Source organism: Pipra filicauda, unplaced genomic scaffold (assembly GCF_003945595.2).
Source record: "Pipra filicauda isolate LSUMZ 115617 unplaced genomic scaffold, ASM394559v2 scaffold311_size1313980_pilon, whole genome shotgun sequence".
Classification (NCBI taxonomy): Eukaryota; Metazoa; Chordata; class Aves; order Passeriformes; family Pipridae; genus Pipra; species Pipra filicauda.
In genome coordinates, this window is record NW_024104434.1 from 1,035,261 (window position 1) to 1,058,649 (window position 23,389).

The following is a 23,389-nucleotide window of genomic DNA, read 5'->3' on the forward strand; positions in this document are numbered from 1 at the left end:
CTCCTGACCCGTGGGTGCATGTCTTGCCTCTTGGTTAGTTTGCATCAAGTCACAGAATGGAATCATTAAGGTTGGAAGAGCCCTCCAAGGTTGAGTCCATCCATTAACCCAGCACTGCCAGGTCCACCACTGAACCATGTCTCTGAGCACCACATCTGCTTTTGAGCACTTGCAGGGACAGTGATTCCCCCACTACCCTGGGAAGGTCCTTTGGCTTTTCCTTTTCTCAGCTTCAGACTGGCAAATTCTGAGGGTCCTTCAGGATTTTTTTGACTGCTATTGTAGTGAAGGTGGGTGCAGGTTGCACATGTGTATCAGCTCAGCTCTGCTGGTTAATGGAACCTCTCTAATTCTCTTTGCAGTAAAACGATTTAAGGAACCAAAGGCAGAGAGGCGTCCCTGGAGGATATGGTGAGATTTTTCAGTTGAAGTTTGAAAAGACCATATATATAATATTATTTTCTCTTATATTAACAATCTTCTAGGCCTGCTCTACACTTAGTTGTAAAATGAAATGTTCTGCTGCTGCTTCCCAAGGAAATCTCCGTAAAGTAGCTGGTGCTCCCTAGAAATAAAATTCCCTGCCCAGCTCTTTCAGAAAAGCTTGTTTTACTGTAGGTGACTGAACCAAGGGTTATGGTCCCCTCCAGTCTGCTGACACACCTGCACCTGGGCTGTCTCCCAGACAGGGTCAAATTTTGTTCTTAAATTCAGTTAATCCCTTTGGTGTCCCCTGACCCAGCTCAGACATAGACCAGCAGCAGGTTTGGCTGTGTGCTGATGTGAGGTAGCTGGGAATTGCTGTTGGCTTCAGACACCTCTAGAAAGCACCTCTGTATCGCAGGATTTTGGGGCTGCTGAGAGGTGTGGGTGGGATCAGCACATGGTGAGGCTGGCTTGGCAGCAGGAGCTACCAGCCAATGTGATGAGAAACCTGCCAGTCACCTCGGTTTGGTTCTGTATCTAAAATAATTTCAGAATTCAATCCAGTTCTCTGTGTACAGGTGCAAAACTTGTAAGTAGCTGAACACCTTCCCTGCACCTACTGCTGGCTGGAAAAGCTGAGGCTGAGCTGGAGGGTGAACTGCCCTTTGCTGCAGGGTAAAGCTCAGCAGCAGATCTGCTGAACTGCTGTGTGCTGAAGTGGGATTTATTTTTTAAGTATTTGGAGTTGGCCAAACAGCCGTTTTTACAGCACATATAACCTCTTGGGCATCAGGAATGTATCCTGGAGGAAAGCAGATCCATGTGGGCCCTTCACTGTGTGACTGCTCTGCTGCTGGTGCTTCAGGGCACAGATCTCTTTGCCTTTTTGTTTTCTCCAGGTTTTATGATACCTCCAAGCAAGCAATAGGTGCCCTCTTCATCCACTTTGCCAATGTTTTCCTGTCAGATCTCACTGAAGAGGACCCTTGCTCTCTGTAAGTACACAGGGCACTTGCATTCATGCCCTACATCTGTCAAAGGAAGAAGCAGCATATTGGGAAGGATCATATATGGTGGAAACCTTGGGATAAACCCTGCTGAGCTTATTTTTGGGGTCTGGGTTGTCTGTTTTGCAGTCTGCTGGTCCTGCTTGGGGGATTTCTAAGCCAGACTTCAGACTTAAAGTAGAAATGTCACCTTTACTTCAGCCACTTTGCAGCTATAAATTTCGTTTCAGATTTAACCTCATCTCATTTTGAGAAACTCCTCTAGGCTTCAAAATGCTGCTGAAAACCTTCTGGTCTGTCTCCTTTTTATGTATTAAAGTGCTGCACCTTGATGTGTTTCTTTAAGCAGACACAAGTTTGGCTGGGGCTACATAAAACCTCTAAAATGATGTATTGTTTTTTTAAACAGACACTTTTGAAAGAAACCTTTTCATGCTTATGCTGTGCCCTTTGGGTGTGTTGTTTATTTTTAATGTGTGTTTTATGTTTCCCTGTGCTGCCTGACTTGTCATCCTGAACCAGGCAGCTTAAAAGCCTCCAGCCCTGTCCCTGGGCTTTGAGGCTCATACACTACATGTCCTGCCCAGTATAAACCACCAGAGCCTCATGTTTGTATTGAATACTCTGATTTCAGCAGCTGGAAACTGTAAAAAGCTAGTCTGAGCCTTTGGATGTAGAAAAACTTAATGTTGTGCGCTCAAAGTGCATATCAAAAGCAGATTGTTGTTTTCAGTTTCTTGATTCAGAAGCAGTATTGAGTTCTGGAAAAGGAAATGTTCATTCCTGTAGCTCTGTGCTTGGCATTTTCTTCATGCTGCAGAAATCTGGCAGAAAATACTGCAATAATGGAAAACTGCACAAAAAACATTAGCCTCAGATTTATTTTTTTCCCCTCTGGTATTCATTAAAACACCAAGCCCTGGATTAGTTCTTGAACCTTCCAAATCCCCAGAAGGTCCACGTGGGTCTCCTGCCTCTGGTGCTCTGTCCAGTGTTGCTTAAACAACCGAAGCTGCCAAGCAAACCTGTCAAGCCCAAATATCCTGGTAGGGATGAGTTCAGCTCCTGGATCTGCAGTGGGGACCCTGAACTCAAGGCTTTTGGGGACCTCAGGGTGGCTGCTGCTGAGCCAGGGCTCATCACCTCTCCCAAAACCTGCCTCTGTCTGTGTCTCTGCTTGTGGGAGCCTCTTGCAGCGCTCAGTAAAATGGACATTTTACCTCTTCTGCTGCCCGGTTTGTAGAGCAGCTGTGGTGTCCAAAAAGCTGCCATTTTCTTGTATGAAATTCCAGAACAGTTTTGTTTCCCCTGAAGCTTGGGATTTTGTTCTAATAAGAAAAAAAAGATGCTGCAAATGGATAGCATCGTATTTTGAGGGTAACTTTTAAGCAGGTCTAGCCCAGGAAGTATTTAATGCTATATGAATAAATGAAGAATGCCAGAGAGCTGGTGGAGCCTGCTCCCTTCTCTCCTAAACAGGCTTTTAAACTAAAAAATTGCTGGTAAGGCTATAGGAAAAATCCAATAACAGAGAAAGGAAGGAAGGTTTGACAGTTAAGTGCAGTTATTGAAACTCTTGGGGGTTTTTATTGATTCCCATACTGAAATTAAATATTTTGAATAAGACTTAAGAACACAACTGAAACCTGAATTTCCTTCTGCTTTTAGCTACCTTATTAATTTCATCCTTGATGCCACGCTGGGGATGCTGCTGATCTGGCTGGGTGTGAAAGTTGTCTCCTGGATCGTGCAGCACAAGAAATACACCTACTTGGTCTTTGGAGAGTATGGTAGGTGTCAGCTGCTCCACACAAAGATGGCTGGGTTATGTTCCCAGCTGGGAATGGGAAGAAGAAAATGTCAGGAACTACATTTTGGGGCTAAAACATGTGAGCCTTCTGTTACCCCTTCTCCAAGGAGCTCCTAGAGTGTGTTGTTAAATGCTGGGACGTCACTAGGTCGTGGGTAACTCTTGCCTTGCCAAACACACTTTTGACTGTAGCAGGTTGGTGGTGAAAGGCTGAATGTTTCCTTGAGTGGATAATATATCCCAGGACATGCACAGGATAAATTAAGATGTTTGGGGGTAGTAGTGGTGACTTTTGTGGGGTTCTTTCATGGGTTTTTCCCCTGCCTCTCCTTTCAAAACGTGGAGTTGTCCTTGTATTTCCCTTGAGCTGTAATAGGCATCAGCCAGGCACAGTGCGGCCCCAAAACTGAGTTCCCAAGTCGGACCTCTCTCTTCTTAAATTCCTGCCTCGAGATGGAGAAGTATCAGAAAAGCTCCTCTCAGTCAGCCCCACTAGAGGGTAGCAGTTCCCTTCTGAAAGAGCAGAGCCAGCTTCCAGGAAGGCATAGCTTTTCGGGCTTCAGGAAGGAGAAAAATTAACCCTTTGTAACTGTTTTACATTATGTCTAATATACAAATGAATTCAGTCTTGTATGAATAAGATGTATTTTCTCATGTGAATTGCATTCTCACCTTAATAGTCTGTTCTGAAGTTAGTCTTGTTCCTTTGTATTTTTAGTAGCTGGTCTGATAACTGAGCTGGTGAAACTTGGATCAAACTAGGATTAGGTTGGAGGCCCTACTGACTTGTGAATTTAGGCTCACAGTCAGCACATGTAAATGGATCATGGCAGAAGGTGAAGGGAATGGTTGGGTTTGTGAGGTAGCAGAAGCAGCTACAGACTGGGAATGAGATGACAGCAGATGAGTTGAAATGATAAGATGTGGCAGGGACAGTTCTCAAACCTGAGAATGGCTTTAAATGCTTCGTTGATCTCCAGAGCAGGTTCAGCATCCTGACAGCAGGCATTTGGTGGGGACTATCTTTTTTTATTTTCCCTAATGGCTCCTCCTTATAATAAAGTCACTCAGATGAGGCAGCAGAAGAATCCAGATATTCTTGGTTCAGGGACTGGCATTTTCCCCCTTTTGAGCAACAAGGGCTGGAAACCCAACCACAGCCGTCCCAGGGCACTGCTCAAGCTCCACGTGCCACGTCTGCAGTTGAGCAGCAGCAAGGAAACATTAAAAGTGTATTGACAGAGCAGTGATGAACTTCTGTTGAGCTGCAGCTGGCCCCTCATTAGGGCTGGCTTAGACTACAGAAACTGCTCATTCCTCTGAGAAAATCTTGCTTTCATTAGTAGAAAATAAGTTTCTGCTGTTGCTTGAATTTGGTTCTTGAAGCGGGGGATTAAATGTCTCATCCACCAAATGGAGTTTTTGGTGCAGGTCTCTGGCCAGAGGGAACACAATGGAAAAATTAGGTAGGAGCCAAGTGGCATGTCCAGGGCAATCCTGTTGCAGGGCTGGGGAAGGAGAACACTGCTATTCTCATCTCGGGTGTTAAGTAACTTCCAAACCAGTTTGGAAGATGCTTGTAAACTTTGTACACTTTGATTCAGGCTCCAGGAACATGATTCATTTTCTGGCCTAATTGCTGTACCAGACTCGACGTTGCTTCCTCAGTTCCCCTGAGAAGCAAAAGTGTCTCTTGCAGTCCTGCAGAGGAGGAAGGGCAGAAAGCCAGGGAAGCACCAAATCTGTGTTGCAAACAGCAGTCAGTGCCATTGCTCTAAACATCAGGAGAGAATGGTTGTGTCTTTGGTCAGTACAGCCAGGACCCATCTTCCTGCATCAGCTTGGACCAAAAAAAAAAATCTGTTGTAGCTCCATCCTTCCAGCTTGTGGCTGCATCCCTGCAGCTAATGCAGACCACTGCAGATATCCTGAGGTTTGGGCTCCAGCAGCCCCTCCTGCTCTGTTTGGTTGGTACACCTACCTCCACAGCCTCAGGAGGTTCTCCCTGTGTGACTGCAAGAGCTTAATGGAGAAGCAAAAAAAAAAAATGGGGAGGGAAAGCACCCAAATCCACACTGCTATTTCAAGCACCCAGCTGCCCAGAATTGTTTAGAAAAATCAATTACTTCCATATTTCTAAAAACCCAGAAACAGGCATTGTGAGATCAGCCTCTCCTGTGCTCGAGCTCGTGGCCAAACACTGCTGCAGCCAGGAATGACCTGTTTCATAGCTAGTGCAGAGTCAAAGGCTTCTGTATGTTTGTGTTCTTCCATCTTTGCCCAAAATTACTCTCTGAGCTGCTTCTCAGCACAGGAAATTGCATTTTAAAAGGTGCTGCCTCTTCTAAGGTTGCTTGGCTCCTAAGATCAAAGACTGGAGAGGTGTATTCTTGGTACAAGTGAGCTTTGGGAAATGGTTGCCTTGCATATACTCAAAGCTACAAAGTCCCATCCCTGGAAGCATTCAAGGCTAGGTTGGATGGGGCTCTGAGCAACCTGGTCTAGTGGGAGGTGTCCCTGCTCATGGCAGGGGGATTGGAACTGGATGATATTTTTAAGGTTCTTTCCAACCCAAACCATTCTGTGATGATTCTGTGGAACTCCACAAATACTCTGTGCACTATTGCTGTAGCCGGTCATGGCTGTAGATGCTCTTCCTGTAGAGAACCTCTGCAGGGAGGAGAACAAAGCAGAGTTTAAGCTTCAAAGGACGTGAGAAGTGGATACCAGAGGTCTTGGAGGTACTGCTGGGCCTATACAGACTGAGCAGGGGAGGTACTGGCTGTAGTCAGGGTGTGCAGGTCAAGCCTGATTCAGTTTTGTGCCTTGCCTCCGACCTGTTCCAGCCTTCTCCTTCCCCCATTCCCATGGCAGTGAGCAGCTTCCTAGAGGGAACCTCTGGATGGCTGCAGTATCCTGGTATTTTAGTTGTCTAATAACTCTCAAGCATTACTTTAAAAATACTCCAGTATTTTTTTAAAGTAAGTAAATGTTGTGAATTTGCATTGAGAGAGAGTTTTTGCAATGTGCAAGTAAATTTTTCTAGAGGAACATTAAGAAATGAGGGGGATAAAAAGAGAGTGTTCTTACTGGACAGTACCTCTCTGGATGCCCATCTGGATGTTGACTTGTGTGGGACTGTGGTTGTGGTCACTTAGCTGAGCCTGATGCTTTGTGCTCATTCAGAGTCTGGAAATGGAAAGGCATGTTGCTCGGAGGCCTTTAAAGTCTGTTTAGTGGCTTGTTGAACTCTGCTGGTCAAACTTAGCTCTAGGAGAATATGCTCTGTGCCAGCTGCTGAGTTTAACTGAGGACCTGTGTAGGCTGCTTTTGGCCCTGTGGTGATGTTGTACAAAATTTCCATAACACATATTCCCACATCCTGGAGCAGCCAAGGGAGCTGGCTGCTAATGCTTGAGGAAATACAGCTGAAAATAGCTCTAACCTGAGAGGCTGTCCTGTCCTCAGCCTGCTTGGCCTTTCCACCCCTAAGACCAGGGGTGGAAAAGTAAGGAAAGGACTGAGGATCATCCTCAAATGGTAGAGTGTGTGGTCAGGTCCCTTGCTCTGAGCAGTGGTGCAAAGCTTTGGAACTCCTGGATTTTGGTGGCAGCAGCAGTGTTTACCCCACTGCAGCAACAGTATCTCTACAGACCAGTGATTCCACTGGTGTGACACTGCAAACTGGGGACAGATTCCAACTGTTCACTCGCTTTTTTCCAGTTCAGCACTGCAGCAGGTTACCCAGAGAAGTTGTGGATGCCCCATCCTTGGAAGTGCTGAAAGCCAGGCTGGATGGGGCTCTGAGCAACCTGGTCTAGTGGAAGGTGTCCCTGCCCTGGGGTGCCTTCCAACCCACACCATTCTATGATTCAGTCATTTTGGTTCAGATGCAAAACTTGCCAGAGAGGGTTTGTGGTGCCCACCAGACCTGTCTGGGTGTTCTGATGCATCAGGTGCCCATCTCTGAAAGTCTGTTCTTGCCCTCCAAGTGAGCACTTCATGCAATTCAGATATTTCCTGCTGTTTCTTACTTGCCTCTGTACTTGGCACTGACAGTTAGATCCCTTGGTTTTGGAGGTACTATTTGAGTATCTCTTTAAAAGTTTTTACTGACTTTTTCTGTCCCCACGTTGCCACCCAGTACAACTTTCAGTGCTTTTAAATGTTTGCCTTTCCTCAAAACCCCTGAACCCTCTGCTTTGGCTGTGGTTAAGCTTTTTGCTACCTGCTCCATGCACACACAGTCCCCAAAAGACTGTAAATAAAGCTGTCTGGCAGTAACATGTGGGCTGTGCTGACAGCTTGGTGCATTAGGCAGCTGGATTAAAACTAATCCTGTTGTGTGGTAACAGCTCAAATACCTCAAGCAGTGCTGCTTTTGCTCTGCCAGCAGTTGGGCTCCCACGCACAAGTGGAATATATGAAACATGTCTGTGTGAGGTTCCTGCAGGCTCCAGTGGTCCTTGGGCTGCTCCAAGAAAGTCTTGCTGATGGTGGGGAGCACCAGCAAGGTTCTGGAGGAGGAGAGTCAAAATTCAGCGTGTGCATCCTTTTGGATGAAGGTGAAGGAGGATATTAATTTTTCTCAGGGTGGGAGATGGTTGTAAGGAGGTTTTAGCAAAGGGTGTTCATTAAGCTAAAAGGAGAGGCTTGTGATAGACTCAGTGTCTATCCATGGTCCTACCTTCCAGCTAGGACCAGGGACAAGAAGCTGAGGGGGCTCAAAGAGAGTGTGATACATATAATCTAACAGGTATGATGTGGAGCCTGCAAAGATGCTTTGGACCAGTTCCCCACTCTCGTACAAGGAAAAGGAAGCTCTGAACACAGTGAGAAGGAAGACATCTATTTTATTTTAATTTATTTTTTAGCCTCCAGGTAGCAGATTCGTTTTTGCTGGCTGGCAGCGTGGTCTGGCAGAAAGTCTTGTACAAAGAATCCTTTCCCATCCACGGAGCAGGGCGCTTCTGGACAACGCTTCATCCATTAAAGACATCAAGTTTTATATGAGGATGCCTCTGACTACCTTGCTGTAGGAAGCCAGCACCTACATGAGGTGTGTGGTCAGCTGGGATCAGATCAACTCTTCCAGCCTTGCTTCCTTACTGTGGAAGGAGGAGGTGTGTCCATGTGTCTTGTGGGCTTGTCCAGGGACCACACCAATGGCTCCATTTTCCCTGATGAGATGCCAGAAAATACTAACTTTCATGTTCCTGGCATCATTCAGAGTTAGATGCACTAATGGTGAGTTAGGCCTGGATGATGGACTTTGAGGTGGATCAATGGTCCTGGGATGACTCCAAACCTGCTGTAGTAAGAAGGAGACATTTCATTCCAGGGTGCAGAGAAAACAACCCACTGTCTCTTTATAGCTGAAGTTCTTGCAGCCCCTGGGCCATGCTACTGTTTCATTTTCATCTTTGTCTTGAGTTATCTTGGTACAGAGCAGCCTCCTGTCCTTGGAAGACCAAGATGTAGTAAAAACTTCGGAGGCATTCTCATCTCCTTGTCAAGGGTGGAATTTAAGTCCTGTCTAAATCCGTTCTCCAGGATGAGTTGCTCTGTGAAAGTCTCTCATCCCATAGTCCAAAACCAAAGCTCAGAATGGAAAAGGAGAAGGAACAGTTGGATTTGGTGATCTTAGAGGTCTCTTTCAACCTAAATGATTCTATGACTGTAGGTAAAGGTTGCAAAACAGTGACAATTTTGAGCTGCTTAAGGTGATAGAGCAGGTGGCCAAATCTGGCCTCTGTGTGGGTCTGTTTCCATATCCTTCCACTGGACATGTAAGCAGTGCTGATGTCCAACTGTGGAGAAGATTCACAGCATCTTCTAGAGGTGATGCAGAAAAGGCCAGAGCGAGAAATATGAATATTTGAAGCTCTGGAAGGATGCATGTAGCTTTGACAAGGTGGGATGTGGTGGGTAAGGGATGCAGACCTGTTCTGTTTGGTAGTGCAGGCTCACTGTACCAGTTACACTTGGCCAGTAAAGCTGGCCTAACTGGGGCAGACCTTTGGTCCTGGAGAACTGGGGTTCACACAGAGGGATCTTACACAGTAAAAACTGTTCTTCAGCAAAGAAGGTTTTCTGAAGGAAACCTCAAGAAAACTCACAAGCAATTTGGTGGCTTTCTTGTGAACTGAAAATGAAGGGAAAGTTTTTTGGGGTGAGAGGCTGTTAATCTTGACTACACAGGCAAGTCCATGCCTAGGGTGGGTTAAGAAGCAGGTTGTCTTTTGTAGTGTCTTGTGTATCAACCTGCTTAGCCAAAACCTGCCTCAGGCTGTCTAGTGCACAGTATGCAAACCTAAGAACCACAGTCCACTGTTGGGATGATGGATGGTAGTGACCTCCTATCCCCGAAAGGGTGTGAGGGGGCAGGTATTGAGGAGAGATCTCAAACTCACCACTGCTTTTTGGGCAAGCTCAGGTGACAGAGGGAGCTGTTCCACAAGTGCCAGTGCAGAAGAGCAGACTTGCAAAGGCTGCTGTGGCTGTTAGTCCTGTCCCCCCACAGGGGACACAGCACAGCTGACAACACAGAGCAAAAGGGAAAGAGTTCAAATGTGGGAAGGACACAATAGATGTGCTTGTTTTCCTGATTTGTTTGTACTTGGAGCTCTAGTGGGTGATGGCAGTGTCGGGGTTTGTGGGAGAATTGGTTGGCCTTGGGGTATGGGGCAAAAATGTTCGCTGTACCTGTGCCAAAGGCAGCCAGGCACCCATGTCTGTCAGGAGAGGATTTCAGGAGGATCAAAGCCTCTCTCACACCGGCCTTTGGCTGCCAGCTGCCTGTAACACTGCTCCCATCTCCTCACAGACCACCCATTAAGCTGTTGCCGGCCAGGGAGCGGAGACGTGTGCTTTCCAAAATCCTCTGTGGGCTCTGCTGGTTGTCCTTGCACGTAACCTTCCTATCTCCCTCTTCCTGCCCTCCCTCTGTGCGGTTGCCTGCTGATTTGGCTCTCTCTGCTTGCTGTCCTCATCTCTGCACCCTTGGCCTCCCTCTGCTCTCCTTTGCTTCCTTCTCAGTCGTGGCTTGAGCAGTTAAAAAGTTGGGCTGTGAAGTGATCCTTTGGAGATCTCTGGCATGGAGGCACTACCTGGAGGACTCTACTTTCTGGCTGTAACTTTGCAACAAGGCAGATATTTTGGTACACTGCTAACAAATGACAAAATATACATGTAGACCTGTTTTGCACTTGCTGGGAAGCAGATCCCCATATTGCTGGTGCTTGGTTGGATGCCAACTCTTACTAAATCCTGATATGTGCTGCTGGTTTTTATAGCCAGAGATTTGCATAGTGGTGTGGATAAATGCAACGTGCTGGTGTGGTCTTCCCCTGCCACATCTCAAAGAGAATTGTGCTGTAGAAAAGTGGGGCAGAGCTCCCAGCCTGCTGCCATCTGACCACGTTGAGCGTTGGCATCTCGGTGCCAACTGCACGGGTTCCTTTGAGCAGATGGAATTCCAAATTCCGGCCTGATTATGCTGGAAACAAGTGTTGCCAGGGGTTATCTTTATTTTTAAGTGGTAAGAGGAAATGCTGCAGGTTTCCTAAGGCAGATACTGTGGCTCAGTTTTGCAGACCTGAGATATTCTGAGGAGCCTGGGAAGATGATAAGCTGCTGGCAGGGCTCTTACAGGGAGCTGAAGCAAGCACATGTAATAGATATGGTACCATTATTGTTGTTAACAATACAAATATGCTTTTCCTTATTACTTGGTGAGTACCCCATTGGAAACATTCATATTTAATTAGCATTGATTCTTTTTGAGTGAGTTGCCTTAAAACCTGGGGCGATGGAGCCCCTGTCTCTTGCTCAGACAGTATCACATAACCAGCCCTTCACTTCATCAGCAAAATAAAATAATTCTGTTCAGGACTGAAAAGTTATGCTTCTTGTAGTGAAAATGGTGACCTGAAACTTTCAAGCTATTCCTGGTGACTCTGTGGGTAAGGCTTGGGAGGGAGCAAATTGCAGGTGATGTCTTTAATGATTTATTTCATTTTTACTTTATTTTATAGAGGAGTGTACAGGTTACTGACTGGTCCTTGTAGAGGGGAGAGTCAGTCCAGCAATGGCTTGTCTTGGGGATTGCTGTTGGGATTAGCTTTAATTCAGAAGGGTTTATTAATCTGCCATTCTGCTCAAAATGCTGCAGGATTTTGTGAGCTACTCCCATGTGGTTCTTATCCACTGGAAGGGTGAGGGAAGAGTCAGGGAGACCCAACTCTGTGGACTTTTCTAGACTTGTTGATATGAAGATAAAGGAAATCTTTGTTCCTTGTGAAAGGGAAGCAAGGAAAGGGGCAAAGCAAATTACTAATGCCCCAAGGCAACACATGCTTCTAAAGAACAATTTGAATAGGATGCTGATGTTTCTGAGCTTTCAGGCTTTCCCTGTATAAAGGATTTAGGTGGTCTGTGCTTTGAGGAGATGCAAAGCAGGCCTTCCTCCCCTCAAATCCCTGTATCCATCCAGATAAACACCATGGGGAGAATATTGGGAATGCCCATCAGTGGCTGAAGGAGAGGAAAAAACCATGCATCTCCAAGGCTGTGAAGGAGATAATATTTTTTTAATCCAAATCAAGATACATAAAAGTTGATTCAGTTGTCTTAGAGTTACCAGGAATGGCTTTTCCATTCAGCACTTATGGAAAGCCCACACTGTGGCCCTTGAGCACCCAGGAGGTCTGCAAGTAATGTAGTTTCTGGATAAACACAGGGAATTTCAGGTGTTCAGGCAGAGCCAGAGCTCTGTTTCTCTCCTTTTACAGAAACTTCTCTTTTATGATACGTGGAGGGCTCTTGCTCCAGCAAAACCATTGATCTGGGAAGGACAGGGAATGGGAGAGGAGATGCAAGGCAAGGGTTTTTGGTGGTGGTTTTCTCCCCTTGGAGTGTTTCAGAGGCAGGTTGGTGGAAAGGAGAGCAGGACAGGAGACAGATAAATACACGTAGTATTAACATCTTCTGGGTATGTAGGTAGGACTTTTTGAGGCATGTCTGAAATTTGATACTTGCTTGCCCTTCAGACTAACCAGAGGTCTGGTGAATTGTCATCTCCATTTCTGTATCAGCCCTAAAAGGGGTAGAAAAAGAGAATTAGCCTCTAGAACAGAAGGCCAGTGGTGGTAGGGGTACATGTTGTATCTTGTGATGGAGATCTCTCTTGCTTACAGTCAAGATTGCTAAATTTTCTCTTAATACAAATCAGATTTACCTTTTTTTTTTTTTTTTTTCCAACAACTAGAAAGATTTGAACTTGTATCTTGGTAAGTTTTGGTCTTCAGTGGAGTAGTGGCTTGTAGACCCAGCAGTGACACCAAACCCTTCTACCTCAGGCATGTGCTTCTACAACTATAGGTAGAAATTCTCTCCACTGATTTTAAATTTGGTATTGACTATTTGTCTTCCTGCAAAACTTGCAGTATGGAAACACTTCCCTATCCCTAAAATCAACTCAGGTGTCAAGGATGAGGCAACTTTTCTGCAAGGCTGTCTCTTCCTGTCCTCTGATGCAGATTTAATGTGTTGTTTTTCCAGGTGACCCTCCACAAGCTGCTGCCTGGATTGGCCAGTGTATCCTCTACTTGCTGATAATGGTTTTTGAGAAGACTGTGATTAGCCTTGTCTTGCTTATCCCTGGTTGGACAAAGGTAAGCTGTGTTTTTCTAGCCCCAGCTGTTGTGGTTTGCCTCTTGTCAGCTTTGCCTGATTCCCATTATCATAGGCCTTTAATCCTTAGGACTTGTTGACAACCCTCTGTAATAATTAGCTATTACTTAAGTTTTGAGAAACGTGACTTTCATAATGGTTTGGCTTTTGGTACATTCTCTTGCTAGTCAAAAGCTTGTGGAATAAGATGATGCTTTAATTTTCTTTCCCCTTCTTGGAAGGATGGAGTGGGCTGGGCTGGCAGCTGAGCTACTTCAGTTCTGCCAGAGGATTTCTACATTATCCTGTCAAGTCAGTCCATGTGGTGTTTTGTGATCCTGTGCCTAAACTAAGGGGACTCTTAGAGATTGATTTGTAAAGTCTCCACGTAACATGATGTGCTTCTCCCCTCAGCTACTCCCATATGGTAGTTGATGCAATGGTAATTGTGTTGATCACGGGTTTCTCTTTTAAAAAAATTATAGGCTGTGACAAGTAGGTGTGATGGGTGTAAAACCCAGTTCTGGGAGTCAGTGGGTAACTCCAGTTTGGAGTACACTTACACATGGTGCCTGGTACCTCACAGGCTGATGTGACTTGACTGAAGAGTTACAGCAGTCTGGGAACACTTATCTGTTCCAATTCAGGGCTTGTCCTTCAAACCCAGTAGCCTACAGTGATTACACTTGGATGTGAACATGTTCAGTAGCACACACTGCTGGATCCAGAGATGCTGCTGGAATCCTCTCCATGATTATCTTATGTGGCTGGTGTCCTTGTTCTGCAGCTAGGTTCCAAAGAGCCAAGGGAAGTCCCACCAGTTGTCATGGATAGTTACACTGAAAGACTCACAGTACTTATTTCTGTACAAAATCATGTGTTTGGCAGCTGGGCCAAGGGAATATCTCATGGAGTCTTTCTAAGAGCAGCACTGAAGCTAAAGTTGCAGAGCCCTGGCCGGGGGACTGCTGGTGGAAGAAGGCAGTCAATATAATGTTCAAATAATGCTTCTAAATTGTTTTCTCCTCTGCAGCTTCAGCAGATCCTCCTGGGTTATATCCCAAACCCCCAGCTGGAGCTCGTCCTGGTGATGCTTGTTGTGCCCTTCATAGTCAATGTAAGTGGTGCCCCTGCAAGCACTGGGTGGGCTGGTTTGGAAATCAGGGTCCACTCCCAAGGGGAGTGTGCACAGGGACTGGCTTGGGGACAGCCTTGAAGGGGCTGGGACGGGGTGGACGGGAGTGGAAACAAGTCACCCTGCCATGGTCTCTGTTTCCAATTTCTGTCCCTCTGTCTAACCTGCTGGGTGGCTGATTCTTCACCTCTTTGAATAACGCTGGGGCTTGTTAGCTGAAGGCTCGTCTCAGCCCCCAAACCCTTTAAGCTCCTTGTGACCTGAGTAACCTGCTAATCCATCCACTTGGCTGGACTTCAACTTGTGTTACAGCAAGTCAAAGTGTTCAGGTGACACAGAACTTTTGTTCTTCTTGGAACTAGTTTGGCAAAACCTCTTGAAAGCTCAACTCTTTCATGGTTCCCCTGATTATGGGTAATCACTGATGTTAGACAGTTCCCGCTAAGATGGGAAATGAGAACAAGGTATTAACACTCAGATGCTCCCTGGACAGGTAGTGACTCAGACTCTGAGCTCATACCATGAACATTGCAATGGATGCACCATTGAAAAAGATGGGGTTTCCAGCCTCTCTCCAGCACTCCAGGTTGCATTTCCTGATTTGAAAGCAGATTCTGGTTTTCAAAGAACTGACGAGGGACTGGTGCAGGCAGATGAACCTTGAATGAAGCTTGGTTCATTGGTTATTTTCTGGTGGAAACTTGGCCTATTGTGGTCTGTTTTCCTCTGGGTCTTCAACAACTATGGAATCAGTAGGATTTGTATAAGGGACCTCAGTAATTTGGCTCATCCAACCTCCACGGACCGAATTGATGCAGTGTTAGTTTAGATATGAGGTTGATCAAGGCTGGACATCTGGAGAAACCAAAAGGAGAAGAAATATCTGTGATTGAAAGACTTTGTATTTTGGTCTTAGCAATCTATTCATGTAACTTCTTTCTCCCCAAGGCCATTATGTTCTGGGTTGTGGACAGCTTGATCATGAGGAAACATAAGCAGAAGGACACCCTAGACATCAATGGATCCATAGAAACTCCTCGGGTTAGGAGGACAGAGGAATCTCAGGTAAGAGCAAGGATGCAAACCTGTGTTTGAGACCAAACTGCAAACTTGTGGGATGGTCTGTGTGCTTTACAGAGACAGTACAATGTGCCATCATGTTCTCCAGACCTGGGGTGGTGCTTCATGAATGAGGGTGATGACCCTGTGAAGTCAAATGAACTCTTGTCTAACCATCAGCAGTGTCACAGCCCGTGAAGTTTTGCTGAAATATTGCCCTGAATGATGGCAGTATCTTGGGGGGGCGAAGGAGCTGACTCTTACACTGACCTGTGTGGGCAGACTGAAACTGGTGTGTATCTCTGCACTGTCACTCTCAACTTCCCCATATTTAGTTGTAATTAATCTTGGCTGAGAAGGGCTTGCTTTCCTCACTGTAATTGATAGCATCCTTTTTTTTAGAGGACAAGGCCTAGTCAGGAATCCTGTTTTTGTCAGCATCTGGTATTTTTTCAGCCAGATGGTGGTCCATTAGCTGCAGGAAGCTGTATTTTGTGTAGTCTGAGCTTGACACTCCAAAGTTGTGGGGGGGGAGGAAATGCTGCAGTTCCAGCAGACTTTGCTCTTGTTAATGATATGTGGTTTGGTGGGTAGGTGGTGTCTGCTTCTTACTGACTTTTGGACAGAGACCACTGTGTTAGTTCCTTGGGATGAATTCCCTTCCTTCCCCTGGCACCCAGACCTGGTTTCAGTGTGTTCTGTGCATGACTCCTGATATCCTGCAGCTCGCTGGCGAGACTTACGGAGATAAGATAATTCCTGGCAATCTCGGACTGGCTCCTGGAGTAGCTTCTGCAGAGGAATTTAGGATGAACAGAAATAGCTCTTGCTCTCTGAGAGCTCTTTCATAAAGAGTACCTCAGCTCTTGTGCTGATGGGTGGGTGGGACAGTTACTGGTGACAATGCAGCACACACAGAGGTAATACTGTTTTCACAGTGTGCTTGACAGCCTGCACAGCAGCCAGGGCTTCTCTGTCCCAAGGGTGTGGTGGGGAAGTGACCACTGCTCATGAGGATGCAGTGTCAGAGGAATCCTCCCTCTGGCAGGGAGGGCAGGCAGATGTGAGCAGCTGTTGAGACAAGTGAGTCACTTCTCCTGGCCCTGCCTCCAGATAAACAGTTACAGCCTGGCGAGGTCACTGTTGGTAAAGACCTGCTGCGCTGTGTGGATGTGCTGGTGTGTTCCTGAAGCTTTAAGATCAGTTAAAATCACACCAGCTCAGAAGCAAAGGTAAGGAGGTGACATCTCTAGTTGAGACACCAACATCCTTTCCTGCCTTTCGAACCTAAACTTGCTGCATTTAGTCCCATTTAGTGGCTGCTGTGGATACACAGAGGGTGTTGCAATTACTAGTCCTTCATGGAAATGGAGCTGGATCTCTGCCTTGTTCCACTGGGGCGGGGGGCAAGTGTTTTGTGACCTCCAGCTCAGTTTTGGATAACCCGTAGGGGAGATCCTGTTTATTTCCAGAAGCCAGGAAAGACTCTTCTGGCAGCTCAGCCGAGACAGGTTGTTTCAAGTTGACAGAAACAGTTCTGACTTTCTTTCAAAGGCTTTTCCGATCTTCTGAGTACGTGACTACTTTTGTGAGGCAAATTTTTGCTGAGATCTTCAATGTCCAGGTTATTTGTCCATCCCGAAACCCTCTGATCCGTCACTGCAGTGGAGCTGCCAAGGGGACCATTTTTTACCTGAGGCAGTCTGCAGGGATTGCTTCCTCTCTGCTCAGGCATGCTCCTGTGCCTCTGGCCCGACAAATAGTTTGGGCAGAGGAGGAAGTTAGTGAAGAAATACAGCAGTGGGTGACCTGTTTTCCAGCTCTTTCTTGGCACTGGGCCTTGAGGTATAGCCATAGACTCGTGCTTCATGTGTCAGCTTCTTAAGCTGTGAATTAAAGATCGTGTTGGCTGGCTGAGCCCTGCACCTGGGTCGACTGGAATTTAGGCTTGAAAGCAGAAAATGAGCATTTGCTGGGCTTGTTGCTGCTAATAACCTGTTTCAGTGGGGGAATTTCTCCTCTGCCTGCTGCCCAGTGGAGGAGGAAGGGGGGCTGAGCAGTGTCTGTGTGTGGGGCAGGGCTGGCTGAGGGTCATGTGTCCCATGGTTTATCAGGGTTCATCAGAGCTGTCTCTCAGCAGGTGCCACCAGCTCCCCATCACACTGCAGGCTTGAATTTCAGCCCTCTGCCTGTCTCACCAATGGAGTGTCATTATTTTCACTCCAACCAGCAGTTTGTGTTTGCAAAAGGAGGGGTGGGGAGATAGGAAGGAGAATGGAAAGTGGGGGCTGAAGTTAACCTGTTAAAAAACCACACTGAGTATTTTCTGTAGGGAGAGCAGGAAAACTCAGCTTTGTTCTTGGCTTGGTTGACCAGATGGGCAGCAGGAAGAAACCCACCAACCAGCAGTCCTGCCTCTGGTGTCACTTACTAACTCTGTGGCTGCAGAGCAGACCAGAGAAGTGGCAGCCTCTGCTGGGCTTTAAGGCTGCTCTGATGAGCCAGAGGGTGGGCTCTTGCTTATAGTAGAGCAAATGCTGAGTTGTTGGTTTTTTTTGCACTGAAACCCTGAAAGGGACAAATTCCCTCCTATGGTTGGAAGAGTTCCATCTTCCTTTCCTTTCTTCCTTCCATGTCAGTCTTAAGCTTTGCGTTGTTTCAGACTTGTGCCCTGCCTTGTAAATGTTCATGGAGTCCTTCTTTTGCCTTCTTGTGGGATAGAAAAATATCTTTCTTGAGTGCCAGTCTGCATCCAGTGCTGTTCAGGCTGAGGAAATGCATTCATCTGCAAGGCCCTTGTTTCTGCTTTGTATGTGTCCTGCCCTTGACCCAAGTCTCTTTTCCCTTGCCCTTGCAAGTCCCAATAAACTTTAGATCTTATCAGTGATTTCTTTGTTTCCTCAACTCAGGAAAACAAGTCAGTTTTAATAATGTTTTATTTGATCTTTTTTGAGTTTGTTTTTTTTTTTTTCCTTGTTGTTGGTTCTTTTTTTTTCCCCAAGGGAGGTGGATGAGTTTCTGTTCCTTTCCTGAAGGCTTACATTTTCAGAGAGCCTTAAAGCAAAAGTCTAATACTTTAAGTTTGGGAGGAAAGTTAATACTAATACATGGGGACCTGCCTTTGGTCAGCATGGAGCTCAGCACCTGTCCTGATTCCCTTCATAGGAGCTGTGACTTCTGGTATTCACTAGACTGCAGATGCTGATAAATGCCAATACAATGCTGCTTGCTTATAAGTATTGAAGAATATTTCAAGAGCAAGTTTGATTTGGCTGTTGCTCAGCTGAGCTGATTTTTAATTAGCTCAAACTCGTGGTGAACTCAGGTACCTGATCCTTACAGGGAAGATAAATAAAGGTGGGCATAGAGTTGCCTTTGGAAGGAAACCATCCCACCTGCCAGTCCTGCTGAGTTGTAGCAACTCATCTAAACTCAGATCCTCTAAGGAGGATGGTGGGATGGATGGTCCCTACTCTGGGCATTGAAATAGACTGCCCAGGGAAGTGGTGGAGTCACCATCTCCGTAGGTGTTCAGAAGGCTGGTGGGTGTGGCACTTGGGGATATGGTTTAGTGGTAGACTTGGCAGTGCTGGGTTAATGGTTGGGTCTTTTCCAACCCTAATGGTTCTGTGATTCTACACCAGGCTGGTGGAGCTTTGGGCAAACAGGTTTCCATGATTAGTGGGGAAGTGGTCCCAGAGCTGCTTTGTTTTACAGCCTGTGCCACAGTTCCTCTCTTCTTCTACCACTAAGGTGGTTTGGTTATCCAAAAGGATGGAGTACTAACCAGTAGCATACTGGTATGCAGTACTGAACCAGTGGGCAGCATCTTCTCCTGGCCAGGAGGGCTTGGCAGCATGTGTGGGCAGCCCTGTTTCAGTAGTGTGACCCATGTTTTGGGAGCTGCTGGCTGCCTGGTGTGGGGAGAAATGTGGGAAGTATTTGGGGACTGCTGAATGAGACAGCAGCACATTGTCTCGGGACTGGGACACCACAGCCCATTCCCAGCTGTGCCACGGACCCGCTGTGATCCTGACCTGGACACATCTGCAGGGGAAGAGCCTCGTCCAAGTTGTGCTGAAGACTCCCAAATTGGATTTAGGCTTGAAAATTACATCTAAGGGGATGTCCTGTGACTGTCACAGTGATGAGGTGTCATCTTGTCATGATGCTTTCCCAGGGAATTGTGGAAAGGTTACTGGAGACTGTTGGCTCGTGCAGCTTCCTGCAAGTGTATAGTGGGCAGACCTGAAGGGGTCTGAATGCACAACACTCAGTGCCTGCTCCATCTCCATCCATACTTGGCTGCAAGGGGATTTGAGTTTTCCACTGAAACCCACCCAAATCACCAGTTCATTAGGCCCCACAACCAACCTGTTGCAGCCTGTCAGTTCAGTGAGCTTATGATGCTGTGTGTGACTAATTACCCACCCATTTTCTCAGGTTCAACAGCACCACAGTATTAATACGATAAACAGGAAATCTTCACGTGAGAGAGATGGAAACTTTCCAGTGTGTGTATCTTGAACTAAAAACCAATTCCTTGAGACCAGTGGAGGGGGGGGGACAACAAGAGAGCTTAATCCTGTCTACTGCTGTCCTTTGAGTGCCTGACTGAGGATAACAACATGGGATGGAGGGGCTGGAGTGTGCGTGAGGGTGGGGAGGAGGAAACCTTCCCCTGCGGCTCTTCTGCTCCTTTGAAGTCACTGACTCATTGGAGTTTTGTGTTTCCTGTTTAGTGGTTTTGTTGCTGTGGTGACTGGCCCTGTGGTGCTGCCTGACTGCTGAGGAGTGGAGGGCACGTGAATTCACAGCTGTGCATGGGGATAGACAGAGATAAGAGTAATTCCCCCATGCTCCTGGTTTTGCCCCAGGAATATTGGGCTCTGGGACTGGTTGAGCTGTTGGGGATGTTCTGTGTGCGGGCAGAAAGCCAGTTTACCATCTCTTGTGCCTTTGAGCTGGAAGGCTGTTCAGTCAGGCACAGTGTTTGAGGAAAGGAGAAAGGGGTAGGATAGGGTTGAGCAAACAGTCTGGTCTGGAGCATGAGTCTGAGGAGAAGCTGAAGGAACTGGAGGTGGTGTAGCCTGGAGTAAAGGAGGCCCAGGGGGGCCCTTATTCCTTTCTATAACAACCCTAAAACAGGTTGTATCCAGGTGAGGGTCAGTCTCTTATCCCATGAAACAAGTGATAGGACAAGAAGGAACAGCCTCAAATTGCACCAGAGGAGGTTTAGATTGGATATTAGGGAAAATTTCTTTACTGAAAGGATGGTCGGGCACTGGAACAGGCTGCCCAGGAAAGTGATGGAATCACCATCCCTGGAAGTGTCCAGAAAACGTGTAGATGTGATGCTCAGGGCCTGTACTCAGTGCTGGTGAGGCCACACCTCAAGTGCTGTGTCCAGCTCTGGGCCCTCAGTTCAGGAAGGATATTGAGGTGCTGGAGCAGGTCCAGAGAAGAGCAACGAGGCTGATGAAGGGACTGGAGCACAAGTCCTATGAGGAGAGGCTGAGGGAGCTGGGGATGTTTAGCCTGGAGAAGAGGAGGCTCAGGGGAGACCTCATCACTCTCTACAACTCCCTGACAGGAGGTTGTAGCCAGGTGGGGGTTGGTCTCTTTTCCCAGGCAGCAATCAGCAAGACAAGAGGGCATGGTGTTAAGCTCTGCCAGGGGAGGTTTAGGTTAGATATTAGGAAGAAGTTCTTTACAGAGAGGGTAATCAGGTAATCAGGAATGGGCTGCCCAGGGAAGTAGTGGATTCTCCGTCCCTGGAGGTTTTTAAGAGACTGGATGTGGCACTTAGTGCCATAGTCTAGTAACCACGGTGGTAGTGGATCAAGGGTTGGACTTGATGATCTCAGAGATCCCTTCCAACCCGGCTGATTCTATGATTCTGTGGTTTAGTAGTGGACTCAGCAGTCCTGGGTTAAGGGTTGGACTCAGTCTTGGAGGTCTTTTTCAACCTTGATGATTCAGTGATTCTAATCAGTCAAGCCATGAACGTTACCCATGCAAACTGCTGGCTGGTGTTGGGTTTCAGCTCTTCTGCAGTCAGTGCAGCCACTGCCTGAGTAAAATTCAGCCTTTCTCCTGTCCCAGATGATGTGGCTGGAAGATGCCTGCACGTGGCTTCATCTGCATCGTGCAGACACTCTGGGCTGGTGGCAGTTGGTTCAAAACAGCCTGTGGTAGCTTCAAGTGTGGAATTGGCTCCTGAGAGTGAGGTGTCCCTGGGGGCAAAGGGCAGCCTTCTGGTCCTGCAGCAAACTGAGCTTTCTTACTTGGAGAGGTACCTGTGAGAGGTGTCAGTGCTCTGTTTTGGCTCCCACAGTCCAGACTGGGCCAGGAGCCTCTGTGCCAGCTAGAAATAAGGTGCTACCAGGTTGAGGACATCACTTCTACGGTTGCTGGCCATGGCTGAAGCTAACCCTATAGCTCTGCTTGCTCTTCTGGCTGAGCTCTGGAGATGACAAGCAGCTGGGGGCCTGGGAAAAGGTCTACATGTGGTACAGCTGTTCACAAAATATGTGGCCTTGGTTTTTTACATCTCCACTGAGGCTGTAGCCTGGCCTGAACATCCGTGTCTATGTGTGAGTCCTGTCCCATAGGGAACAGAGCCTTTAGTGCCTGTTCTGCTGTTCAGGAGGGGGTTGGGTCACCACATCATCATAGTGTCTGTGCCCAGATCTTTTTGTCTGTTGTTGGAAAGATGACCCTGAGACCTTACCCATCTGCCAGAGAGGATTGGATCTGGCAGCAGACCCCTCCAGGGGTGCTTGATCCCTTCAGCAAGCAGCATTGAGAAGATCTGAGAACTTTTGCTCCATCAACATCTGTCTGTTCTCCTTTCTAGGTGTTGCTCTCTCCAGACATGGATTTTGATCAGTCTGAAAGCGACCAAGACACCTCAGGACTCCATGGAACCAACCAGAAGATGAAGCAGCCCAGCTATCAAGTGGTCATCTGACAACACTGGGACAAGGGAGGTGGAGGAAGGAGCAGCACTGTGATCCTTGGGCTGGCCAAGGAAGGGCAGGGTGGGGAATGCTAGTTGATCCCTGTGGATCTGCAGAGATCCTTTTGCCTGCCTCGTCTAGACCTGTCCTGCAGTTGTTTCTGGGATGTTATCCGTGCATCCTGTACAGGCTTGAGCAGTATCTGCTTTCCCTGTGTTCCCCTAATCTGTACACACGCAGGCATGTTGAGATTGGGGTATGAGTATGTACTTTTCCTGGCTGGCCAGCTGGGTGTGACTTTTTTTTGTCAAGGCTAGAGAAAGAAATCAAGATTGTTTGCTTTTTTATAGAAAAAGAAAAAAAAAAGACTATTCTCTGCTACCGGAACCGTGACACTTTTTATATGCACAATACTCAAAAGAATTGGTTTGCAATATGTATTTAAATGTCTTGAATTGGGAAGACTGTCTCAGTGGATCTGATTATTTTTTACTGTTTTATAAGGAACACAATAAATATTTGACCTAAAATTGCCTCATAAATGAAATTACTTCATGTGCTCAATATTCTCTGCAAAACCCTAATGCTGTGAAGGGGAGGAAGGGGGGGCTGTTGAAATCTTTCCTGACCAGGGAGGATTATCTTTCTGCAGCAGGGCTGTCCTAGTAAAGCTGCAGATGAAGAGCTGAGCCACAGTGCTTGGTTTCTGTGGATGAGTTGTATGAGCTGCTTCAGTGGAAAGACCTGGTGCATCAACAGACCTGGAGGTGGATCCCAGTTGCCACCTTACAAGTGAGTGTTTACTGAAAGTTGGCTCCTTTTTACCTGGTGTAAAATAAACATATGAAATCTCTGCAGGACCCGATTCAAACTGGATGTGCACTGTTAACTGAAGCCCCATTAGCCAGCCCTGATTTTCTGGAGGTAAGGGAATGGCCTTGGATAGGACTGCTGCAGGAGAAGACCCTGGGTCATCCCAGGTCGGGCACTTTTTGTTTCAAGTGTGAAGTGCACAGCTTTGCCCTTCCTCTCCTGTTAATGTACTGTATTTGTCTGTAAACACAAAAATGCAAAACACTTTGCAGCTGTCCTGGGGAGGGAGTGAGCACAGAGCAGCTGCATAAGCCACCCCCAGGCTGGGTGCAGATACACAGCTGTGGTGAGACCCACACAGAGTCCGAAGGGTGGATATTCCTCGGAGCAGGACCTGACCCAGGATCCACTGAACTGAACTGGTATCCCTAGTTGAGCCATAGACAGCTTTGCTTATTGCAAGGCAGTCCCCATAAGGGATGGGTGGGATTGATCTTTTATTTTC

At 46.9% G+C, this 23,389-nt stretch overlaps 1 protein-coding gene across 1 annotated transcript in view; it reads left to right on the forward strand.

Annotated features, from left to right (window-relative positions):
• Positions 1-22,613, forward strand: part of LOC113997818 (store-operated calcium entry regulator STIMATE-like) — a 33,571-nt gene extending 10,958 nt beyond the window's left edge. The window contains exons 2-8 of the mRNA XM_027739954.2: positions 363-411; positions 1,326-1,421; positions 3,102-3,223; positions 12,805-12,917; positions 13,949-14,032; positions 14,999-15,115; positions 21,969-22,613. Coding sequence (XP_027595755.1) covers positions 363-411; positions 1,326-1,421; positions 3,102-3,223; positions 12,805-12,917; positions 13,949-14,032; positions 14,999-15,115; positions 21,969-22,082 — 695 coding nt within the window. The 3' untranslated portion in view covers positions 22,083-22,613. The remainder of the gene's footprint in view (positions 1-362; positions 412-1,325; positions 1,422-3,101; positions 3,224-12,804; positions 12,918-13,948; positions 14,033-14,998; positions 15,116-21,968) is intronic.
• Positions 22,614-23,389: the final 776 nt, after the last annotated feature.